Genomic DNA, 24,418 nt, shown 5'->3' on the forward strand with positions numbered 1-24,418 from the left:
GAATAGTATTAAAATAATCAGACTCAAATCTGTAACTGTTTCTAGGGTTTTGCTCTTACCTAGCTGTGGTCTGACTTTCTCCATCTAAAACCCATACTGTCTCTTTTGGGTTAAGTCTCACTTCATCCTTCATGGAATAAACAAATATTTCTCAGTTCTTTACAGCATGTACTACCAGAAACATGGACAGTTCCATCAGAACCTTCCAAAATCCTTTCAAATTCCAACTGCCAGTGGACACCCTGGATCCGTTTACAGTACTTTTTGCACAAGTGGTTCACTAACTTTATGAACAGGGCCCAGGTTTTGAATTTTGCTGTCTCATATGTCAATACTTAATTTTTATATCAATGCATCAATTTTTGCTGTCTTCTTCCTCTTAAACTAAAAGCCTCTGATTTTAACCCAGGAATGCAGAGCTCTCAGAAGCCCACCTGATTCTGTTTCCTTGAGAGCCTTCCAGACGTTTATAAAGGCTGGGCATGTGACCCCATGTCTCTGCACTCACATGCATTAGGGCCCTTCAGAGAAGCAGAACCGGCAGGATGTGTGGGCACACAGGAAGGGACTTATATGAAGGAATCAACTCGTGAGATGCCAAGTGCAAAACCCATGGGAAAGGACGGCAGGCTGGGGACCCAAGGGACTGTCCTTGCAGCTCAAGTCCAAGGCCGCCTGCTACAGGAGCCCCTCCTGCTTGGGAGGCCTGTCCTTCGTGGCATGTGAGCCTTCACTGACTGAGCCCCACCCATATTGGGAGGGCCCTCTGTTCTGCTCACAATCCACTGTTCTTGGCAGCTGGTCCTCTCTGCTTTTTAAACCTGAAGCTGCCCACAGGCTACACCCGGCTGCTGCCTGGGACTTCTGCTTCCAGCGTCTGACGAGCACACCTTGGCAGCTGGTCCAGCGTGTCCAGGCAGCTCTCCTCAGTGAGGGTCTCTTTCACAGACATAAATGACAGAAACCCACGCTTCACTCAATTTCATTCAAGTTCTTCTCTTTTTAAAATCCTTACTATAGTAATAAATTGTCACTTTATAGCAATTTCATCTTCTTCAAGAAATATTCTTAATGATGACATTTTGTTTTGCCTGAGGTTGATAATGCGGGGGAAACGTCATCTTTCTATCAGGTCTCTCACACAGACATCAGCTTCAAGACACTTTCCTTATTTGTATGATCATCTAGACCTAGACTGAAAAGTCTATGTTGAAATACTAATTCTCTTAATCTACTTTTGCAGTGAGTACATCAGAATTCCCAGTTAAATGAGGAGGTGCGTAATCAGTTGTGTGCGATCTCCGTCACTAGAGTATGAGCCCCAAGAAGGGCAGGGCTGTACCGTGCCGAGACATCTCAGCGCCCGTGCACAGGGCCCTTGATAACAGTGCGCACAGGCCCGTCACTCACTCAGCCGTTGGAGAGATGATCAGGGTGAGATTCAAGTGCTCACTGTCACCACCATCACCCTCTGCCACCTCCCCTCGTTAGTGCTGATGAATCGTGGGCCTGGAGGAATTCCGCTTCCACCTCCCCGCTGGCCAGGCACAGGGACGAGGCTGCTGAGCACAGGCACTGTCCAAGCACGGGCACCGACAGCCCAGGAGCAGAGGCCACGGGCACCGACAGCCCAGGAGCAGAGGCCAAGGATGATGTGCTTTTGCTCTCCCGCTAGCAACACTTCTGCTGCTCTGCGTGGGCGGCCCAGACCCTAGACACCCTCCACCCGTCAGGACCACTCATCCTTTCCAGAAACAGAGCAGCACACTCCCCACCCCAGCGCCCTCTCCCTGCACAGCGGGAAGCTGGCGAGGCGGCTGATCTCTGTGAGAGAACGAGCAGAGCACCCACGTAGTGCTGGGAAGCCAACCTTGATCCCAGCACCTGTTCAACACCAGCCAAGAGGAAGAAGGAAAAGCACAGACCAGAGGAGACAGGGAGGGGAGCTGTGGTGTCTTCCGGAGGTCTTCCTGTGGCCTCAGCCGGTACAGCAGCAGGACTCCATCCAATCATCACTTGCTTGAAGAGTGTCACCCTAGTCGGGGACGCCCAACTCTTGACCCCTTCTTAACACGACAGGGTTCTCTACCCATGGGAAGCCTTCTCCCTGCTACCAAGGTGACCTTGGGCCACTTTCTGATTGAACTTCTTTGAGCTCCATGTGAGAACTGACAACAATACCCCTTGCATGCAGGGCCGTCCTGGGGGTGCAGGGACTCGGTGAGGTACAGCGGGCAACACGCACGCCTCCCTGCCTGCCAGACGTCAGTCAGCTCTGAGGAAACAGCCGTGCTGGGAGCCGGGCACCTGCTCCCACTGCCCAGCGCCCAGCAGCCTCTCCTCCCTGCCCTGTGTGGCATGGACACTTCCAGTCCAGGACAGGAAAGTCCCTGTCCCCAGCACTCCCCTGAGCAACTGTCCTGCTCTTACGGCTGTGGAAGAGGACTGGTCCTCAGGCACAGGTGTGCACGGCTGCATCCTGATTTTGGTTTGGGCTGAACCCTGTGGATACCCGGAGACCTCGGCATCCACAGCCTGGGTGTCTGTGGGTCACTGGCTACTGTCAAGGTTACTCAAGTGAATTCAGTGGCCTATGTGAAGAAGTTCAAATTAAAAATAAGAGGCTTAATTCTCCTCACTGAAACTAAAGGAACAGGGCTGGGCTGGGGCTCAGAGTGGAGCACTCGCCTGGCACATGTGAGGCACTGGGTTCCATCCTCAGCACCCCATAAAATAAATAAATAAAATAAGGAACTGTGTCCACCTACAGCTAAAAACAAGAAGAAGAAAATAAGGAAAACGATGTCCCTCCTCTCCTTCTCCTTGGAGAATCTGTCTTACAGCTCTGGTCACTGTACTTTTGCATCTCTTTGAAAGGGGTCACTGAAGCCTAGGTAGGCAGGTCAGCTGCTGGTCTACGACCCAGGCGTGTCTTTCTCCAGGACTCGGGAACCAACGTTCTGAAATGCAGACATCAAGGAGAGAGCCCTGGACCCCCCAGCGGGGTCCTCCTAGCCACGCTGCTCACATATGCAAAACCAGCTTCTGCCACAAAGACAGGAGTTGGTTTTTCTCTGCATAAGTTCAGTAACGGGCTCACATGTCTGTCCCAACTATCAGTCGGCTGAGGATGAAGTGTGTGTGACACATGCCAATCCTCCTCCTGAAGGACGAGCTGCTGTTTGTCTAGAGAACAGCTGCTGAGCGGGCCACCTCTGCCTGGCCAGAAGCGGGCAAGGCCCCTCTCTGTGGGGCAGGCTTCCAGCTGCAGCCTGTGGGGAGCACACATTCTGCTTAGTGCCTACTCAAAAATGGACATGCTCTTTCTCTACTATCTTCACGGACAGCATCAGGGGGGATGGATTCTGCTTTTAATTATAATCCCCCAACAGGCCCCTACCCAAAAGATTCCGTGAGTGTTGTCAGTGCATTTGTTGCTGCGACTGAAAGACCAACTAGACCAACTGTGGAGGAGGAAAAGTTCATTTGGGGGCTCACAGTTTCACAGACTGCAGCCTCCACTCCTCAGGGCTCAAGGCGAGGCTGAACATCATGGCGGAAGAGTGTGGCAGAGGGAAGCCGTTCACGTGATGATCAGGAAGCAGAGACGGCTACACTTGCCAGGTACAAACACATACAGCAAAGCCACGCCCCAACACCCACCTCCTCCAGCCACACCTGCCACTTCAGTTACCACTCAGTTAATCCCTCGCAGGGGATTAATTCACTGATTGGCTGAGGACTGTCACAGTTCAGTCACTTCTCCTCTGAACCTTCTTGCACTCACATGTGAGTTTTGGGGGGACACTTCACATCTAAACCACAACATTCTGCCCCTGGCCCCCAAAAGCTCACAACCACCTCACAATGCAAATTCATTTAGTCCATTCCCAAGAGGCCCCCTGGTCTCAACAGTCATGAGATCGCTCACGTTCAAGTCCAAAGTTGTCTCTGAGGCTCAAGGATATCTCGCATTGTGAGCTCCTGTAACATTAAAAGCAATTTAAAAGTATCCAATATATAAAGGTACTGAGTAAACATTTCCAGTCATAAAATTAGGGGTATAGAAAGAGGGATGTGATCAAAGTCGGATGGAAATCCAGCTGGTCAGCAAGCACTACAGTTCTGGGTTCCACATCTGGAGCACATGACATGCTGTCCTCTCCAAAGGGCTTGTGCAGCTCTGCCCCTGTGGCCTTGTTGGGTGCAGCCCAAGTGGCCTTTCTTTTGGCTTGTCTGTGCTTGATTCCTGCAGTTTTCCTAGGATGCTGACCCAAGTTACTGACATTCCTTAATCTCAGGGGTCTCCACTGCAGCTTTGGCTTTCTCCTCACATCTTCATGCACTGACCTCCCAGGGGCTGCCCCCAGGGACTCTGACCCGCCTCACCTTGCCTGGCCTCCAAGGGCCTTCCTTTGAAATCTTGGTGGAAGCCTCCATGACCCCTTAACTCCAGCATCCTGCATTCCTGCAGAACCAGCGCCATGGGTTGACATCAAGGTCTGCCGCCATCTTGAGCAGCAGCCAAGCATCCAGGGACCCTTGATGCAGCAGCCTCTGAATGTCTGGGTGGCCAAGCATGTTGAAAATACTTCGTAGGCTCCCTTGTGCAAGAAGGATGCCCCACTGGCCTTTCTCAAGAGAATATTCACTTTTACTCCCTTGAGCCTGAGGTGGGTGTGGCCTTGCCAGCTCCTGAGATGCCCTCAAGCCAGCTTTCTCACTGTCTCTAGGGAGTCTTCAGGTTTCTTTAGTGGCGGCAATGTCTGTAAAACTGTAACTTTTAGGCCCAGTTTTACTCCTGCCTTTCAAGTCCAAGTTTTCAAATCCTTCTGCTCTGCTTTCTGCTTCTATCACAGTAAACTTGGCTAAGCAACTACCCAAGACACTTCCTGAATGCTATGCTACCCAGACATTTCTTCCACCAGATTAAGAAGCTCATTGCTTTTAAAATCAGCCTCATAGAAAGTCTCAGGACATAGGCATAACACAGACACTTGTCAGTCGGAACATAACAGGAATAATCTCTAGTCCAAATTCCAGTAGAGTCCTCCCCTGAGCCCTCTTGAGCCCTGTCCTCACTTCCTTGGTCCTACTGGCATTCTGGTCTTCTGACCTCCCACCAGAATGGGCTATTAAGTTTCCCTTACAACAACTCACAGCATTTGCAGCTTGCACTGCGACACATCTCGAAACTCCTCCCGCCAATTCCAAAACACTCGAGAGCTTCTGAGTCACGGTCAGGTGAGCTACAGCACGACTCCTCTTCTCAGGACCAAGTTCTGTATTTGTCAGCTTTTCCGCTGCTGCCACTAAAAGACCTGACCAGAACAACTGTGGAGGAGGAAAAGTTCATTTTGGGGCTCACAGTTTCAGAGGTCTCAATCCACAGACAGCAGCCTCCACTCCTCAGGGCTCAAGGTGAGGCTGAACATTATGGCAGAAGACTGTGGCAGAGGGAAGCCGCTCAGTGATCAGGAAGCAGAGAGAGGGCTACACTTGCCAGACACAAATACACACCCAAAGCCACGCCTCAATTCCTCCAGCCACACCTGCCACTTCAGTTACCACTCAGTTAATCCGTCTCAGGGGGTCAATTCACTGATTGGGTTAAGACTCTCACAACCCAGTCACTTCTCCTCTGAACCTTCTTGCTTTGTCTCACATGTGAGCTTTTGGGTTTCGCCTCACATCCAAACCGTAACCATGAGGAAATTCCAGAAGGCACCTATTGGGGCTCAAAAACAATATCCCAACATGTTCTGCTTTGGACTTCAGACTGAAAGTCCCTGGGAGCAGTGAAGGCAGGGAAAGGCTTTTCCTGGAGTTCTCTTTTGACCTGAAAGTCATCAACCAAGAAGATTCAAGTCACAGCACCAAGGAAGAGCCTGGAAATCAAGTACATGTAGGGCCCAGAGGCACTCTGTCCCGGGGACCACTGTTTCTCTAAAAATAAGGTGCTCCCCCTTTAAAACTGTCTGTAGCGCTCACCTTCCTCTCCACCATCTGAACCTTCTCAGATTTCCTATTTCGTGTGGCCCCCGCGCACCTGCATGTTAACAAATCTGCAAGCTCAGACTCCTGCTAATCTATGGTCAGTTTGTTTCAGCAGACACCACTCGAATGCTTCACTTCCTGGGAACCTGAACCCCCCAAACATGCAAAAGGCACCATCTGCTACACCTAAACCATAATGTGAGTTACACGTGTCCCCTTGTTGCGCTAATATTAAGGAGCTCAAGGAAGAAGGGAGGAAAACACAGGCTGATGTTGTCAAGACAGCTTCCAGAATAATAGGCAGTGCAAAAGACCTAGGGCAACCTAATTAACCTAAAAAAGAAAAAAGTCATTGGCAAAGAGCCTGCGTGTTTATTCTTCAAACCTGGCTGCAGGAAAATCTTCCTAAGTCATTATAGAAACATGAGGACTCCTCTTTTGATACTAGATTTATCGACACAGTCCTATTATTATTACAGTTTGAACTTTAAATGTCCCCCAAGGCCATGTGTTGAGGGGTTCATCTGCAGCCTGTGGCACTGTTGGGAGGGGGCGGAACCTTTCTCAGGCAGCCTGGAAGGAAGTTAGAGCACTGGGGTCGTGCCTCTGGAGGGGATCCTGGGCCTGAGCCCCTTCCTGTCTCTGCTTCCTGGCTGCCAGGAGCTGAGCACTTTCCTCTGCCGCAGGCTCCCACCCTGGTACACTCCACCATCAGTGGCCCAAAGTAACAGGCCAGATGACCATGGATTGAAACCTCTGAAACCATGACGTAAAACAAACCCTTCAGTCTTTGCCGTGTTTATGTCTAGTATTTTGTCACAGCCACAGAAAGCTGACACATCTATGAAACAAGGATGCTTTTTCTGCAGCCACTCAGTGGTCCTGCTGGAGGCTCATGCCGCCTCATCTAGGGAGCCCAGGACCATCGGCTGACCTACCCTAACACCCTTGCTTCTTGCCATCTTTCGCGGTGCTTTTTGAAGGACTGCTTCCCCTTCTGACCACACTGCAGAAGTCATCTCAGGTGCTGTGCCTCCCTTGGTAGTGGACTGGAAGGAGGGTTCCGCCCCTGACTGGAAGAGCATTACTCTGACCTTCCACCCTTCTTCACCTCTTAAATCCAGCACTGAATCCCTTTCCAAAGAGCCAACCGCCATGGAAGATTCCATTCCCCATAGACCTGCAGGGTGGTCCTGAAACATTTCTAAGCACTTTGAATGTTTTGGATCCCACAGAAGGTTCATGAATGCATTGACTGTCATTAGCATTGTTAATGTAACAGGGAATTTTAAAATTTGCATAAGAGTATCTTAACATTATCTCCTTTACATGTATTGAAGAAGAAGAAAAGCTTTTGTGGTTGGCTTTAGAATTGGGAGTCTCATCTGTAATAATTAACATTTCCTAGATGTCTAAAAATTGAACCTCGTTAAGTAATCAGAGCCAAAAATAAACTTTGGAGAAGATACCCAGTTCTTCCTTAATAACAAAACTCAAAGGAAAGACATTTATTTGACCCTAATTCCACCCAGATAAGCACTTTATAGTGAATTGAATTCAAAATGGAATGGTCATACTGAGAAGGTAAAATCTGGGGGGTCATGGTTCACAGGCCTCCCTGCCACCAAAACGCATGCTAAGGTGATGCTGAAAGGCAAAGCAGAGTCACGGCACCCCCAGAATTAAAATCGAGAGGTGACCTCTCCTACTCTGAAGTAAGAAAGAGGCACTGCACACATACACACAACCTTTCCTCCAAGCACCCATCCTTTATGAATGTGCCCATCAAGGACTGTGGCACCAGCTCTCTGGAAAAAGGGAGCTCGACCATCTCCCAGCTTCTAGGAAGAAGATGGCGAAACTCAGCTAGCAGAATGAGTGACGGGCTGTTTAGGAGCATGGGACTTCAATCTGCCCCGTGACCTCCTAGCTGACTGCCTGGGATGTCCGTCACGTGCCAGTCCAGCGCTGGGCAACACAAGCACTTGCCTTCTCTTCCGACTGCACGGGGAAGGATTTTCTTTTTAACAACAGATCCTCAACAGTGGCTTTGACACCTAACAGGGAGAGCTAAGAATGCCAGTGAAGCCCTTCCAAGTCCTCCAGGGGAGAGCTACTCCGAGCATCATCTGCAGCCAGGCTGTCCATAAACATCTGGCCACTGGATGGCTCCCTAAGGGTTAAGTAGGAAAATAAAAAGCATGTCATTTAGACGTTCAGAGCAATTTGAAGACGAATTTTACATCTTTTGATCTAATGATACAAAATGTGGGTTTGTATTTTCTGTTTCTTTTATTTTTAAATTATTTCATTCCCATGTTTTATAAAAACACTGATCTATAATGGAGCAAAAATTTAAAAAAAAAGAACAAAAACCAGCCCTTTCACCACAGATAGCTTGATAACTAACAAGAGTACAACAAAATTGTAGCCTGTTTTAGAATAACCCCCCAGGCTTTGATGTTTCTGCAGCAGCTCTAGATGGGCCCCAAGAATGTGCATCTTTGATGTCCTCAGTTATATCAGTCAGCTTTCCATTACTGTAATGAAATACTTGAAATTATCAATCGAAAAAGAGAAAAGGTTTATTGTGGCTCACAGTTATGAAAGTTGGTTGCTTTCAGGCCTATGAGGTGGCACATCATGGTGGGAGCAAGGAGGAAGAGGCCGTCACCTCACAGCAGCCAGGAAACAAAAAGGGAGGAAGAGGATGAGATCCTGGTACACAATGGCACACTGACGTCTCAACTTCCTCCCAGCAGGCCCCACCTCTTACAGGAATAACACCTCCCAGGGTGCCCCAGGCCACGCCTTCAACACATGGCCTTTGGGTGACGCTCGCCCAAACGCCAGTGCCAGGTGATGCTGATGCTGCTGGTCAAGCACCACCTGCTGAGAGCCACTCTCCAGTGACTGCAGAGCAGCCAGGTCTCCGCTTACCGTCAGAACCAGACTCAGGTCCACACCAAGTGGACCCGGCACCTGTCTCATTTCCATGGTTGGATAATGAGGTCTTCAACCACCACGAGGAGGTGTTTTAGTCACTAGGCCACTGCTGTGACTACGAGACCTGACCAGAGCAACTGTAGAGGAGGAGAGGTTTGTTTGGGGGCTCATGGTTTCAGAGGTCTAGTCCACAGAAGGCCAGCTCCACTCCTCAGGGGTCCAGGTGAGGCTGAACATCATGGCGGGAGAGAGTGGCAGAGGGAAGCCACTCACACCGCCATCAGGAAGCAGGGAGACCCCACTGTCCAGATACAAAATACACACCCCAGAGCCAGGCCCCAATTCCCAGCTCCCCAGCCACACCTACCACTTCAGCCGCCACTCAGTTAATCCCCCTCAGGGTTAGTCACGAAGTGGGTAGGACACTCACAACCCAGTCACTTCTCCTCTGAACCTTCCTGCACTGTCTCACGGGTGAGCTTCTGGGGATACCTCACACCCAAACCATACAGGAGGGAAGCAAGTCCAGCTTCCTGAGTGTGAATGTGCACATGTGCACGCACCTGCACGTGCCTGTTTGCTGGCGTTCACACTTGGCACACACACAAAGGACGCAGTCGGCTCTGCCGGCTGCAGTGCCCTCACCTCCTACGAAGCCTTGGGCACCTGAGCACGACAGGTTTCTCCAGAGCTGAGCAGCAGCCAGAGGTCAGATCACGCTGAAATGCAGAGATCTGCGAGCAGCAATTTGCAAGATACCAGGAGAACTTCAATGATATTGAAGAATCGAAGACTAAGATAGATCAGTTTTCCAAGTAAGCCTCCACGTAAAAACAACATGTCACCAGGCGGCCAGGCTGATCAGGGTAAAACACATTGCACAAGAAAACAAAACAAACAAACAGGGAAACGTGAATAAGAGAAGACCCGTCCTGTTTCTTCGCCAGCATCTGCTGGACTCCTCTGTGCCACGCCATTCTTCCTGCTCATTGGGATCACAGCTGGAGGGCAGATCTGAGGTGATCAGATCGTCCCCAAGCTGTGGCATACGATTTCCCATTATGAAAACAGATGTGGGCATGTCACCATGCTGGGTAGGAACATGAGTTCAGTCGAGGGTAAACCGGTTTTCCAGGGGAGGAGGGGAAGGGGCAAGAGAGGGCAGAGGCGGAGGGGTGTGCAAGGAGGAGGTAGAGGGTGCTTCTTGTCACTTGCCCTTGGCTTTCTATCCGGCTGTAATTCTAAATATCAGTAAGTGCCCAGAGCCTGCATTCTTGCCATCTCCCTTCTTATATAAGGCAAGTCGCCCACAATAATTCATAAAACCGACAACTCAGAATGCAGGAAACCATTTATTAGAGTGAAACAGCTGAACAAAGTGACCGGTTCTCCTCCACACCCATGGACTGAGCTCGCTCCAGTGTGGCCCTACTTCACAAACGCGCGGCAGGCAGGGTGACCTCCAGTCTCACAGAAGTCAGAGGCTTCTCGTCGCCCCTGTTCTGCCACCAACACAGCTTACTTTGGAAGGCCACCGAATCCACATGGAAAGAGCGACCAGCCAGCCTTCTTCCTACAGCCAGGGATTCCCGTTCCTAAGGCCTCCAGCGGCAGCTCGGCCTGTCCACCTTCCTTGACACGCTCCCTGTCCTCTGGGTACTCGCCTTGGCATTATCTTCCTCTGGTTGCTCCGTGGCCCCCGCCTTGGAGTCGCACCTTCCCCAACCAACTGCTGTTCCCTGAGTTCACTCTCGGCTCCGCACGGTGACATCTAAGTTACCTCTGCGTGTGAGAACATGGCTATGCCCCTAGATAAGGAGGCACACTAAACATCATGACCCCAAACTCACAATCTCCCTCCACAGGAACGAGAGGCTTATGTCCACCTACGCGTGGCACGGGACTGTCACCCAATAAATGTGGGACACATTTCAAAATCTTTACACACTGTGAGATGCAACAGAGACACGCAAAAGCACTCCAAACATCTACACACAGGCAGAAAACAAACCATCACCTGTGCAGACACCACCTGGGCAAACACCGGAACCCACCTGAGCTGCAGAAGCCCCTCGCTGTGCCTCCCCGCCAGTCTCTGCTCTCCCTCCCCCGAGCTGCCACGGTCCGCCTGCTGTAATTTACATGGTCAAAATTCTCCTAATTTTTCTGGAAATCTTATCACTTCTGTTATGGGTATGACATCGATATCCATTAGCACAATATTTTGGTTTTTACTATTTTTGAACTTTTTAGTACTAGTAACACAGTAGGTATTCTCTCAGGTCTGATGTCCTCACTCAACACCATTTGAGGAAGTCTCAGGGTCCTGAGTGTGAAGTGGAATGACCCCCGTCTGTCCGGCATCCCCTGTATAAGCACACCAAGGTATTTCTGCGCTGCATGTGGATGGAGGCTTGGGTTGGTTCCCGCCGACACTTGTACAACAAGCCTTCTTGTACGTGTCTCTAGGGGGCACGCAGCTAGGCATTTCTTTTGGGAAATACCCAGGGAAAATGGTTGGATCATAAACTATGCAGATCTGCAACTTGAGCAGTTAGTATGGGAATGTTTCAGCGCCCTCCCCGACCACCTGTGCACAGGGTTCCCATCCCTCCCCCTCGGTGCAAAAGTTAGTGCTAGAAACATTTTAAAGCCTTAGATTCCATTGGGTGTTTTCTCACTACGATTTTAATGTGTGTTTTTCTGGTTATGCTAATGCATTTTGTAAAATTCCATTGACCCAGAGAAAGATTGCTCTACAAACGCAGGTGCAGACTCTGCTGATGCTGTAGCGGGCATGGAACTACTCCAGTCCCGGGCTCTCGGGAAGGGTCGGCGTTTTCTACGACTGCAGGTAGGGGCTCCCAAGGGAACCTCCTCCTGCGGCTGAAGTGGCTCCTGGGAGTGCAGGTAGCTTCTCACTCCTGATAGTGCTGTTCACTGATCAAGTTCCCCACAGAAGAGCCTAACAAATGGAGCACGTCAGCCATGGCAGAAGAGGCTGGAGATGCCCCAGGGGCAGAGCCGAAGAGGCCCTGCTCCAGAAGCTTTCCACGCCCCTCCGTCAGGAGTGACTGGAAAGTGGAGAACTTCCCAAGGAGATGCTGCCGGATGCGGCGTGCACCTGGGCTCCTCGCTGTGGTCACATAGCCCCTCCAAGTCTCAGCCCTTTCAACGCAAAACCAAAACGCTGTCTGTCCTGCCAACACTATGTGCTGCCAGGACGCAACGGAACAGTGTGCAGAAAACTATTTTATAAGCGGTAAAGGCTCTATGCAGCTATAAGGGTGGCATCTTATGAATGCAGGCACAGTTTACAGAGGGAGAAGAGCCAAAAAAATCCTGCTGCAAAAAGTTTACTCAAGACTCGATTTGGTCTGGTAAACAGAAATTTCTGGGGGAAAAAATAATAGTATTTAACCATAAAACTTTGATTATCTATTACAGATAACTGTAGACAGTATATTTAAAATGTGTTTCTTTTGCCTTAGCAGAGAGAAGCCAGCCTCTGACCAAATAATTTTGGTCTTTGGGCTTGAAGATCATCAATTCTTATTTCCCAAAAATACAGAATACCAAGGTAGAGCAAATGGAGCTGAATGAACACTGAGGCGGCGGCCACCCCACACGTTCCATTTGTGATCAGCTGAGACTGCTAGTTCACTTGGCTGAGGTCACAGCTGGGGGCCTGTTAGTGGAAGTTTCACTACATGTTGTTCATATGTAACCAAAATCATAAGATGAGAATTATGTGAAGTACAATTAAATGCTGTGTTAAGAGGGTCACTAGTCTAGCAGGAGGGGCAAATGAGAAAGGAAAACCTTACGAATCTGTGAGGACAGAGTGATCCACCACATGTCTCCCAGATGAGACCCGGTGCAATGGCAGCCAGGCCCTGTGCCACCTGGCCCGCTGGCAAGTCCCCACTATCTACACAGATGAGTAGCAGGGAACTGGACACCAGGACCCTCGACTCCTGCCTTATCAAAGCACAGAGATTTTTATTTAATAGCCGAGAAAGTCAAGCTATCAAGGTAGCTGTGCCCGCGGCAGTTCTACGCTGCAGGTCCGCACCTGTGGTCAGGAAGCGGAGCCCCTCCCACGAGAGGCGTGTGCACCCCGGACGTGTGCCGTGTGCTGAGCACATGCTCACACACGCTGCTCAGCCTCCGCCTGGGTCTCCTGCGGCTGGGGTGGACTCACTTCAGGTTTTGCAACTTAGAGGCATATAAATTCATGTCACCTATTTCATTTACCGGTGACAGAGACATGTGGGGGACAGACTGGTGGGCTGGGACGTCATGTAGGTCAGCGATGAGAGACTCCAATGCCAACAGATGATCTGTTCTGGCCGGGAAGGTGACTTCCACAGCGTGCTGTAGGAGCAAGATCGAGAGATGGTAATAAGACTGCTTCGACAGGGAGGGGACATCGAAAGGGACTTCAGGAACAATCTACTCAAATACCCACATTTCCCAGGGGAGAAAATCAGGTCCCAGAGCTGCCCACAGGCTGGCCCCGCAGTCTCCAGCGACACGCTCGCCTCCTTGCTCCTACTTTTTCTGTTTTGTGTAAAATAAACGTTCAGGTGAACACAGACATACAATGTCATCTTTCAAAGAAAAAGATCACTCTTCTCTGGGCATGAAGAGAGGGACAGTTGTTCTTCCCCAAACAGTCAGGCGTCCCCTCCCAGGGTTACCACTGAGCCCAGGAAACCTAAAGTGAGAACTCACTAGAAGAAAGGATTTCGAAAGTTTTCACCTTAATAAATGATAAATGTTTGAGGAGACAGGTTAACCTGATATAAATGTTACAGAATGCATCCACGGCCGTGTTTGTTATGGGAACAAACATTGAGAATTCAAGAGTATCCACCCATTACCTGTCACCCCATCAGTATGCACGTTATGGTTGTATGTGTCTGTTTAAGGTTAATTAAAAAACGTCATGTTCGCTCAGCGTTTTTCCGAGCGACCATCTCCTCCACCCCCTCACTCAGTGCCCGCTCCCAGTCTTTCCATGGATTTCCTCCACAGTTGGTGGAACCAGATTCCACTGCGCATTTTCTAAAGGGCCTCCCCCTCAGTCTTTTGATTGCTTCCCGAGTCCTGATGGCAGCGTGTAGAAGTTCACGTCTCATCCTGTGGTTCTGCACCTTGGCGCACAGAACCACCACCACATCCGTCCTGCCCAGCTGCTGCCCAGCAATGAACTCAGAATCTCGAGAGTGTGGTTTAGGGGCAGAGGTAGCCAGGCGGAGGAGGGTGTGGATAGCATGAGGCGGGGTTGAGGCCCTCCATCCCCAACCCACGGTCAGCTGGCCTGACCGTGGAAGCCCCTGCACTTCTCCACCTCCCAGTCACTGCTGAGAGTCACTGACTTGGTGAGTTTTTGGAAAGTCCACGTCTTAAATGGAAGCCTTTCTCCCATTCACCAGCAAGGCACATGGTCAAAGGGGGCTTCTGGTTGGTTCTATGACTGTGTTCTTAGCACCCAAGACCTTCCAAGACTAGGGCATGCTCTTGAGTTTTAAAACAAGGTCTTGTTAGTCAGATATAATTGGCTCCCAAAGCAGTTCACAAAATTCTCCTGTATTGTTGCGTTTATTTTAAACTAATAAATGGGAAAGAAAAAAATTGACCTGGAGTAAATTTATTTACCTCCCCAAATAAAAACTGAACGAAGGCAGTAGTTATCTACCAATAAACTGGACGTATGATTCAATGTTATTATAAAAGTGGAAATAAAAACTATGCATGGAATTCTCTCTCCTGTGACCTAATTGAGTCAGACTTGAAGGCCTTCTTTTGGAAATGAAGGAAAATAATGTACAGCTGAAACCATGGGCCTTTCTCACAAAGGCCAGGTCTACGCCACACTGTTCTCAGAAAGATCCCTCATCCACTCGTTTAACAGATTCGTCCACTTGAGGGCTTATTAGGCAAAACTGTTGTGGGGGGGGGGGGGACAATCAATGCTAACATTTTAAAACGCACCCCCTCTTAGTAGTAACAGAGGTTTAAAGAGCAAATGAGGAGCAGGTTTAAAGCAAAGCGATGAGTGACCAGGATGGGTTACAGAAAGGGGGAGAACGCACAGATCCAGAGGACACAGGAGCTGAAGACCTGCACGGGCTCTGCAGAAGACCAGGACAGCCCACCTGCCCAAGTTCCCCGCCTCTCATATGTGAATTTCTTCTGTTAGTTGATTCTGTACTGGCTGTTAACAAGGTCTTCCCAAACCTAGGAAGTTGTGGGGAATGGACCAAGGCCTGGACCTATTCTTACAGAAATGGGGTTAATCTATATTTCCAAAAGGAGTTTGGTTATAGGGCTGATGGTTTCACAAAGGGATGCTGAACAACCAGGAAGAGAAAAAATATAACCTGGGACTCTGGGACACGTGGTGAGAACTCTCAGAAACCTGAGGCCTTGGAAGTAATTTCTGGAACCCATGATTAGAAGGCACATTCTCTTCAAAATCCATGCTGCCATGATCACGTTTAGAACCAGCTCAGATCACCAGGGTGTAAGAAGCAGCGAGAGCAGTGTTCCCAAAGGCCTGGGACAGGAGAAACACTGCAGTTCTGAAGGCTACGCCGGCGTAAGTCAACTCAGGAGCACGGGCTGGTGACCCGAGGAAGGGTCCCCAATAGGAGGCTCGGTGCCCACAAGCCCACTAATCTCCTAAAAGAGCCACAAAGAGCCTTGGCTTACCTGGGCTCCTTATAGGTAGAGCATCATGGCGGATGTCAGATTGTGTTCAAATGGTTGAAAAGAAAACCCTTACTGTGGACAGCTCAGATCCAGAGGTTTTTTCCAACACAGGATGGGGAAGATTATAATTCTGGAAAGTTCCTAGGCTCATGATATCACAGATATAGCCAATCAATGGCCAAAGACCTTAAGTCAACTCCAGCAAACACAAGGAGAACCTGTAGCAGGGGATTCCAAGACTGCAGCCTTCACCTCAAACCAACACCCATCAGCCACAGGGTCCTCAAAAAGGCCAGCGGCCTGCAGAACTCTGATCATCCCTGGGCACTTCCAAGTCCCTCCTATACCACTCTGGCCAGAAAGGCACGCCGATCTTCAGCTCTCCACCCTGTACTTAAAGATCGCCCGATGCAGGCATGGAGGCAGGGGAGTCTCCACTCGGCACAGGGCAGTCCCCAAGACTTTCATTTTAACCAACCTTTAACCGACTCAGCAATCAGTTTCTGGAAGAAGTTCATATGAACAGAACAGGAGAATTTAGCAGGAAGTGATACTCTTTGGATAACAAAATCTTCCACTGATCTCAGGACCTATTCCAAGAGGATATGCCTCTGTTAAATAAGCAGTTTATCAACATATTGACAGCGCCCCCCCCCCCCATGAATTTTCAAATGTGTATTTCACAAAAACACAGTTTACTTTTAAAAATCTTTTTTTTTTTTGTTCCAAGAGATTGGAAAAATCTTGTTTTCTTTTTCAGTGCAGTAAATGGCAGATTGAATGGCTCGTCTGTTCTCACGATATTTATGAAATAGACTCATCCTGAGAATTAAAATAGCAGTTGTGAACTATCCACTGATGGTATTTCTTTTACTCATTGATTAACACCAAACAAGAGCACAGAGTGTGCAAATACATTTGTTTTCTCTTAATCATCCAACTGGAATCAGGAAAAAGCTTCTAAAAGCAACGTCTGGAGAATAAAACACGGAGGAAGGTTTTATAATAGCTTTTCAACCACGCAATGTGGCACTGCTGGTGCTGGCCAGAGGCTGCTGCCTGGCCCCTCCCCTCTGGCTGAATCAACAAGTCACATCCACAGCTGCTCCCCAGCCCCACGGGCAGTCCCAAGGCTGCAGCCTGCCTCTCTCTCCTGACCCTCCTTAACAGCAAGCCCCTGTGAGTCAGGCAGCTGGAGGAGCTCAGCACACTCTGAACCAAGGCTGGCTCCGACAACCCTGCGCGAGGATGCAGTGCACAGCACAGCACAGCACAAAACGCTCAGGCACTTTTCGTAGCTGTTGAATGAGCAGCAACCCGACTGTCAAGAAACAGGAGTAAATTATCTAATCCTCATTGTGAATGTTAAAGATCACCTGAATTCCAACCAAGGTGGGTGTGCAAAGACGTGTCAGTCACCTAATTTAAGACAGACTGTGATCAACTTCCAAGGCAAATGATAAAAAAGTGAAGTCCCAAATTTATAATTTAAGCCTGGGATGATCACTAAAGTGAAGCCACACACATTTAGATGGTGGAGGAAGCTTCAAATACGTTACAAACCAGACGGCAGAGTCATGATCATCAGTTAAAGAATTGCTAGAACATTTACTTAAAAGCTGAGTCAGTTCTCCTCTCCTTTTTCTCTTGGTCCAGTGGATGGCTCTTGACATATCGGCTGCTGTAGAATTCTGCGGAGCAGTAGAACTTGCTCTAATTATACTTATTAGCCTCAGGCTCGGGAGAGCACATGTGAGCATGGTGGGCTAGCCTTCCTCAGCAGGTGGGAAGCATGTGGCTAGCAGTCCTCCAATTTATTTTCTGAAGTAAAAGGCAGAAAGGGGAGGATGGGAGAGAAGACTTCAAAAGTTTTCAAAGCTGATGTAATAAGATGTTGCTACATTATAACATACCCTATAAGTTATGACTTATTTGGTGATAATCAATGACAGATATATGTGATCATGAATAGCGTGTCATTATCGAGATAACTAACCGTATCCTTATCTTCCGTCTCAGTCCCCCATGTGAAGGCTTTCCTAGCACTTTACGGCACAATATAAAACAAGGAATTCTGGATGTGGGTGGACACTTAATTGGAAAACGTTACTCTACACACGTTTCTGCTCTGTTTATAAGAGGAATTATGCTGAATAACAGTGACCAGAAGGAGGGTAGAAAAATCAGGAAAACAGTTCTGCTTTCACTAATGAGCAATTAGGCCCGCCAGCAGCAGAACCCACAGGCTGCAGACGGCCCCTAACAGGGCTTGCCGTCATCGTCATGGGGTGGCCTCCTGCTGCATCCCAACCTAGGGTCTCAGTGGAGCAGGCCACGCCCCACCAGAAGTCAAGTTCTGGACCAACCCACCCTGCTGCTCCACGCCAGGCAACAGGTGTCTTACTGCGGTTGGTTGAGCCAGCCTGGTATTTGTTCAATTAAAACCAACTCTCATTTCCTCTCTTTTTGCTTGAAGGGAAACCCCCAAATGGCCCAACATCTGGGTCTCCCAAACACCCCTCCCCACACCTCTGCCCTGGACACAGACCACTTCTGTAAACAACTCTAGATCTTGCAGCTGAAACAATTCTTGCATTTCCTGCTGGACCTTCCAAAGTAACATGGCCATCCCATCTCCTTGTCCCTGCCTCAAACAGAAAGCACCAGCTAGCAATGTAACACCAGGTCCCTCATCCCACTCCAACCTGAAAGGTTAAAACATGGCCCAAATAAACACACACCATTTCAACAGAACAAAATGGCAACCTCCTGGTCCCCACCAAGAGAGTCCAGCACCCTACCCCAGCCCCATGCCCCGCCCCCAACCCCCACTACAGGAAATCAGACAGCAGGTGAGCCTAGGCCAAGTGCACCGGCTGTGAGCAGGCAGCTGGCCCCTACTTGCTGGGAAGGTGAGACTCCAGGTTCTCAAGTTACCAAAGTTGTCCATGCTGAGGGGCCCCTCCGGCGGCAACCCTGAGCTTCCTGCAGACAAGCATTGTACTCCTGAGATTGGTCATCCCTGGGGGGGCATGTGCCATTATTACCTTCTCTGGCACCATCAATCAAAGGAGAGTCATCTTTCCCAAACCTGGTGGGTAGGGCCCGGCCTGGGAGGCAGCCCTGGACGTGGTGGCTGCCTCCAGGCAGAGCGATGGGCCTGAGAGTACTCGAGCCTCAGCAAACCCCAACAGGTCTTGAGCTCCGGGGACTCTCAACCCTAGGGCCAGCGCCGGCACAAGGACCGAGTGGCCCTGCCCCTGGCTGAAATGACCTCCTCTCGGCGTCTCCCCCAGAATAGTCCCAGGGATCTGCCTGGAACTCTGACAGACACGAGGCCAGCAAGGGCTCCATTGCAGCCCGCGCCCAAAGACACAAAGCCACATGCCCAAAGGAGAGCGACCAAAGTTGCTATTTGCAAATAAATGCCGAATCCTCAGCACAAGGGGAGCCACCGCGAAGCGGCGCAAGTGCTGCCGCACCGGCACCAGGTGGCCGTCATTCCCATGGGATTAGAACCGAGGAGGACAGAAACCCCTCCATGCCCTCACTGCGGGTCCCCAGATCCCGCGCGCCCGCCAACACTCACCATCACGTTCCCCTGCATTTTAGCCGTCTTGATCATCGCCTTTTCCTTCATTTTGCCCGGAATCTGAACCCGACTTCTGCCCCAAGGAAGAGTAACTTAATCCATTGTCCTGTTGAGGCTCAGAGTAGAGGCTGGGCTGGCTGGTGACTGGGTGGAGATGCCTTTCTGAAGAAGATTCTTCCAGGTCTTGGTGTCCCCACCTACACTCCCACCCCGCCCCTCCCGCGCCCCAGCGGACCCCGGGTCCAATCAACTATCTTCGGTCGCCGCCAAGGAAGGGGAAAGCACGAGCCGATGGCCGAAGTGCCGCTTTCCACCAAAAGCCGGGAGCCCCGCGGGGAAGAGGCTGGGAGCGGAGCGAGCAGACAGCGTGCGTGTCCGCCGCGCTCGCCGTCAACACAGTGCGAGCGACAGCGGCGCCGCACGCGCGGGGCTCAGTCGGGGACACGGGGCGGCGCAGCCCGGGCTGGCAGCGCGGGGCGCACGGGCGCCGCACTTGTCCCTGCGGGCGGGGAGAGCCGGGCGGCGAGGCCGGGGCTGTGCGCGCGCCGGGCTCTGCCGGGGCCGCGCAGGACCGGAGCCCCGGGCGCAGCAGGGCTCGGCAACCCCGCCGAGGGGCGGCGCGGAGCCCGCGCCGAGCGCCCCTCCCCGGTAGACGCCCCTCCGCGCGCACGCGCGGCTTCCACACACCGGCAGCCGGCGCCCGCCGCGGGTGGGGCCGCCTGCGCCCGGCGAGCCGTGGGACCGCCGCGACGGCCTCGGCGGCGCCGCGGGAGGCCAGGCGGGAGGCCTGGCGCGGCGGTGCAGTCGGTCGCACGTCTGGCGAAGGCGCTGGGAAGCCGCGGGAGGCTGGGATGGCGGCTCATGGACAACGTTCGGGGTTACGAGGGGACACGCGTGGCGTCTCCATGGCTGCACCCTTCCAGCCGCGGCAGCTCCCGCGAGCAGCGCCACCCGCTCCCGGCGCGGACCCGCCGCACACCTGGCTGCCGGGTGCGCTTCCCTCCAGGCCTCCGCCCAGCAGGCCCCTCCAGCCACGTGGTTTCCCGGCTCCCCCTCCCCGGCAGCAAGACCGGATCCGTGCGGCCGCTTCCCCCAGCCCAGCACTAGGGCTCTGCGGGCTGCTGGACCCGCCCCCTGGGTCAGACCCCCGCGCCCACTTCTCCACTATCCGCGGGAAGCGGCGGGTTGCCCGGTGGCCACGCCCTCGGTTCCCCGATCGCCATCCCTGGGCACTCGGACAGATCTTTCACAAACGCGGTTTTGTTGCCTGGACCCCACTGACACGCGCTCCCGAGAACGCGCACGCGGGCAGAGTGACCCTGGCCGCTCCAGTCCAACAGGCGATTCAGGCTGGAGCTCGCAGCCCGCGGGGTGGGCCGGGCGGGGAGCACGCCGCGTCTGGCAGGGAGGGGCAGTGGCGGGAGTGGCAGTGTGCTAGGGATTCCAGAAGCCTTTCCATTTTTTTTTTTTTTTTTTTAACATTCATAAAAATTATGTGTAAAAAGGAATAAGGCCAGTTTTAACTCACGGAAGCAGAAAATTCGAACTAACTGCAACAGCATTTACCTGTCTATGCACAATGCCTACATGCCTGCACACATCATACACTACATGTATATTACATGTTATGCATAAAATGTATAAGCACATATGCAGTTGGTGTGCAGGTATAAATGAATGATTTGGGCTTCACAAATAATCAGAAGAAATAGGTAAACCAAAGCCCTGTGGTTGGAAAGCAGCTTTTAAAGGACCGGGGATTATGTTTTGCCGACCTAGAAGGCATGCTTCAGGTCCTGGCACTCTTCCCTGGTTAGGATCTATCTTAATTTCTGCTGGATGCTATAGCAAAATGGCCCTAAGTGGGTGCCTTATAAACAATAGAAACATTCCTCACAGTGGTGGAGGCTGCAAGTCCAAGACGCAGGCACCAGCAGATTCTTCTTCTGGCCGGTTCACACTTAAGCCTCTGGCTGTGACCTCAAACCATTGTAGGGGAAAGGCACTCTTTGGGGTCTCTTTTAAGGACACTAACCCTATACATGAGGCTTCCTCCCTGATGACCTTACCACCTTCTAAAGACCCCACCTCCAAATACTGTCACCTCAGTGTTAGGATTTCAACACATGAGTGAGGGACACACAAGACCATAGGATTCTCAGTCACCACTGTTCTCTAGAAACAGACTCGTGAGCACAGATCTGTGCGCTGTTGAATTTTAGTCTAACCCAGTAGAGTCTGTGTCAAGCAGCATTAAAATGATGGTTTTTCTGCTTTCTTTGAAATACCAATAATTTATCTGGAGTCTTCCTCTTTCCCACCCAGAATTAGGACAGAGGTTCTGAAGATCACACGGTCTTGAAGTGTCTTCAGAAAAGGGGTCTTCCCCCATCCCACCACCACATGATGTAGGGGAGAGGGAAGACAAGGAAACACCACTTTTTGACTTGACATGTTTATAGCTTCCTTTAAATTATTTCTGGAAATGGAAAAATGGAATAAATGGATTAAACCTTTACTGTTAAACTGAATATTTTCCTCGACATTCACCAAACAGTTATTAGCCCAACTGCTCACCTGGAGTTCTTGAGTTCTCTGTGATTCCTGCCTGGCTTATGGCAAGAAAACATCAGGAAAGACAGAACTAAGAAGCTTAAAGAGGGAATAATTCAGGGCATGAAAGAGCAAAGGAATTCAAGTAGTTTTTCTTTGTCATTCTTTGCAACTCATTGGCATTTAGCTATGGCCAGGTGGAATGCTGGGGAGGGAGGTGGTGATAAAGAGGTTTCTGTGAGAAAGAAGGAAGACAGGGCTGTAAGGGGAAGGGCCTAAAATAGGCGAGTCTCTGTTCCCATATTAATCGTGGATAATAAATTATTCTATGAGAAAATTAGAGTAGGGAATATGTGAAAATGGCTTCTCTCTTCCCATCCCCCACCCCCCAGTAACTCCTCCTGCACTGCTGCCTTCATAAGCAGGGACATTGTCCTAGCCTATTTTCCATTGCTCAACCTGAATCCCACAGTGGGACTGGCTTATAAAGTCCATAGGTTTACTCAGCTTATGGTTCTAAAGGTTGGGAAGTTCAAGACTGAGCAGCTGCATCTGACTGGGACCTGCAGAGTCCTAAGGTGGCACAGGGCATCACATGACACAGGGTGAGACACAGCAGCATGCTGACTTAGCCCTCTTCCCCTTCTTACGAAGCCACTAATGCAGTCATGGGGCCTTACCTTCACGACCTCCTCTAATCTTGATTATCTTCTGACAGCCCAACTGGCCCTACCTCTTAATACTTCACAAGGGGGAATGCATTTCAGAATTTGGCAGGGACACTCAGAGGCAGATACAACCAAATTGTATTGTTCTATTGTTTGCATGTACAAATGTGTTAACGACTATTATGTAACTATATGTAATTCCACTATTATATTTAATTACAATGCACCAATGGAAAAATTAAGAAAAACCTTAGCAGACACAATTGTGGTTCTGACATTTATCAGCAGATATCTACAAGAATAGTACATTTGTCTTGTGATTTGCCCAGTGGTGTTTCAGTAGGTTCGGGCATGAGGACCTGCCGTGTTTTACGGCACTGAGTTCCACTGACTTTGCTTCGTGTTGACTCATGGGCATCTATTTCACTCCGACTGGATCCCTCCAGACCCGCTGTAATGCAGCCATTGGTTTTGTCTAAGCTCGGCTCCGTGCTTGATTTATGAATTGCTGGCATTAGATCTTATTTGATTATAGTAGCTTTGACTTAAGTTGAGACTTTTGGCAAAATGTTCAGCTTCACGTTTGTGATCAAGTAATACTTTCAATATACGAACAGCTTCCTCAGGTCTCTTATCACTGTTCTCTTCTTGTCACTTAGTCCTTGACGTTTAACTGCATGGATATCTACCCAGGTGAACACCATCAGAACAAAACTCCACCCATGAAATTCCCAGTTCATCAAAGTGAAAGTTAAGGTGGCATAAAAAGAGAGCAGTTGTTCTCATTACAGATTACTCTTTGACACAGATTCATTCATTTCTGGCTTTCTCACTGCTCTGTAAAACAGCATTCACTCTATACAATTTAATTCATCAAATTTCAGGAAGAGACCTATTGGAAAAATGAGATTGGTCGACATTTATTGTACCAAATGCACAGATAGGATGAAAATGGTTTGGGAAAGCATGTAACAAGTCATTTTTGCATTCTCTCAATCCACTCACAAAATTAGACACATGAGAATATGTCGTGGCACAAATGAGAGGCAATGTGTCTACTGAACACGGTCCCAGCCTTTGAGCATTTCCCAGTGTCTGATGGGAGACGTCAAAATTAATAATAGTAGTAATAACAGTGTAAACACAAGAGAGGGATACAGAGGGCAGTGCGTTGGGGTGTTCAGAGTCATGACAGATTCATTGCACCCAGTAGGACCATTAGAAACGTGGTCATTAGGGACCGGGAGCCAGAGGAGGGAAGTGCTGCAGAGCACAAGTTGCTCAGAACGCTCCCACGGGACTGGACGAGAGGCGAGTGATGAACAGGAGGGTGGAAGGAGCCGGCAGAAGGAGTTCTGGGAGCCCGTCCATGTGGGGACTGTACTGCTGGAGCCAAGGCCGCCCAGGTGGAGTGTGGCACAGCCAGAACCAGGCTTCTGAAAATGGGACGGCTTCTCCTCTAATCTACCCTCCAAGGACAAAGAGGCAGGAGTCAGGTGAGGCAACCGGGAAGCTCCTGCACTCATTTCGAGGATGAATGATAAGCTCATGAATGTTCTGGGACCAGCACTGAGGCAGTCGTGCATGCTCTGCTCCACAAGCCCTCAGAGCAGCCCGCTCTGCCCACGCCTGCCGCTCTCCATCTCCCTGTCTGGGGCCCTGTGGAGAGGTGGAAATGAAACTTCCTGTCTCCCCAGGACAGCACAGCGTTATAACGCCTGTGCTGGTGTCTCCCACAGCCGCTCAGCATCTTAGTAACCCGCCCGTGTATCTACACACTGGTGTATCATCTTGCCACAGAAGCGCCTCACACAGTCCTACTGTGCACCCTCCTGCTCCAAAACTAACTGCAACAGGCCAACGGTCCAGTTTCTACAGTGAATGAAGGGGCACTGTGCCACCACCTCTCTCCTGTGACACTTTCAATCAAGAATCCACATCT

General features: G+C 50.4%; 1 protein-coding gene across 2 annotated transcripts in view; it reads right to left on the bottom strand.

Moving 5' to 3' along the window:
* Positions 1-24,418, bottom strand: part of DPP6 (dipeptidyl peptidase like 6) — a 934,588-nt gene that overhangs the window by 810,554 nt on the left and 99,616 nt on the right. The window contains exon 1 of one of the 2 annotated variants that reach the window (XM_079149264.1): positions 19,253-19,449. The exons of the other annotated variant lie outside the window; for it this stretch is intronic. Within the exon in view, the coding sequence (XP_079005390.1) occupies positions 19,253-19,303 (51 nt within the window). The 5' untranslated portion in view covers positions 19,304-19,449. Of the gene's footprint in view, positions 1-19,252; positions 19,450-24,418 lie in introns of those variants that run through there. 2 annotated transcript variants of the gene reach the window in all.

Source organism: Sciurus vulgaris, assembly GCF_902686455.1.
Source record: "Sciurus vulgaris genome assembly, chromosome: 8".
Lineage (NCBI taxonomy): Eukaryota > Metazoa > Chordata > Mammalia > Rodentia > Sciuridae > Sciurus > Sciurus vulgaris.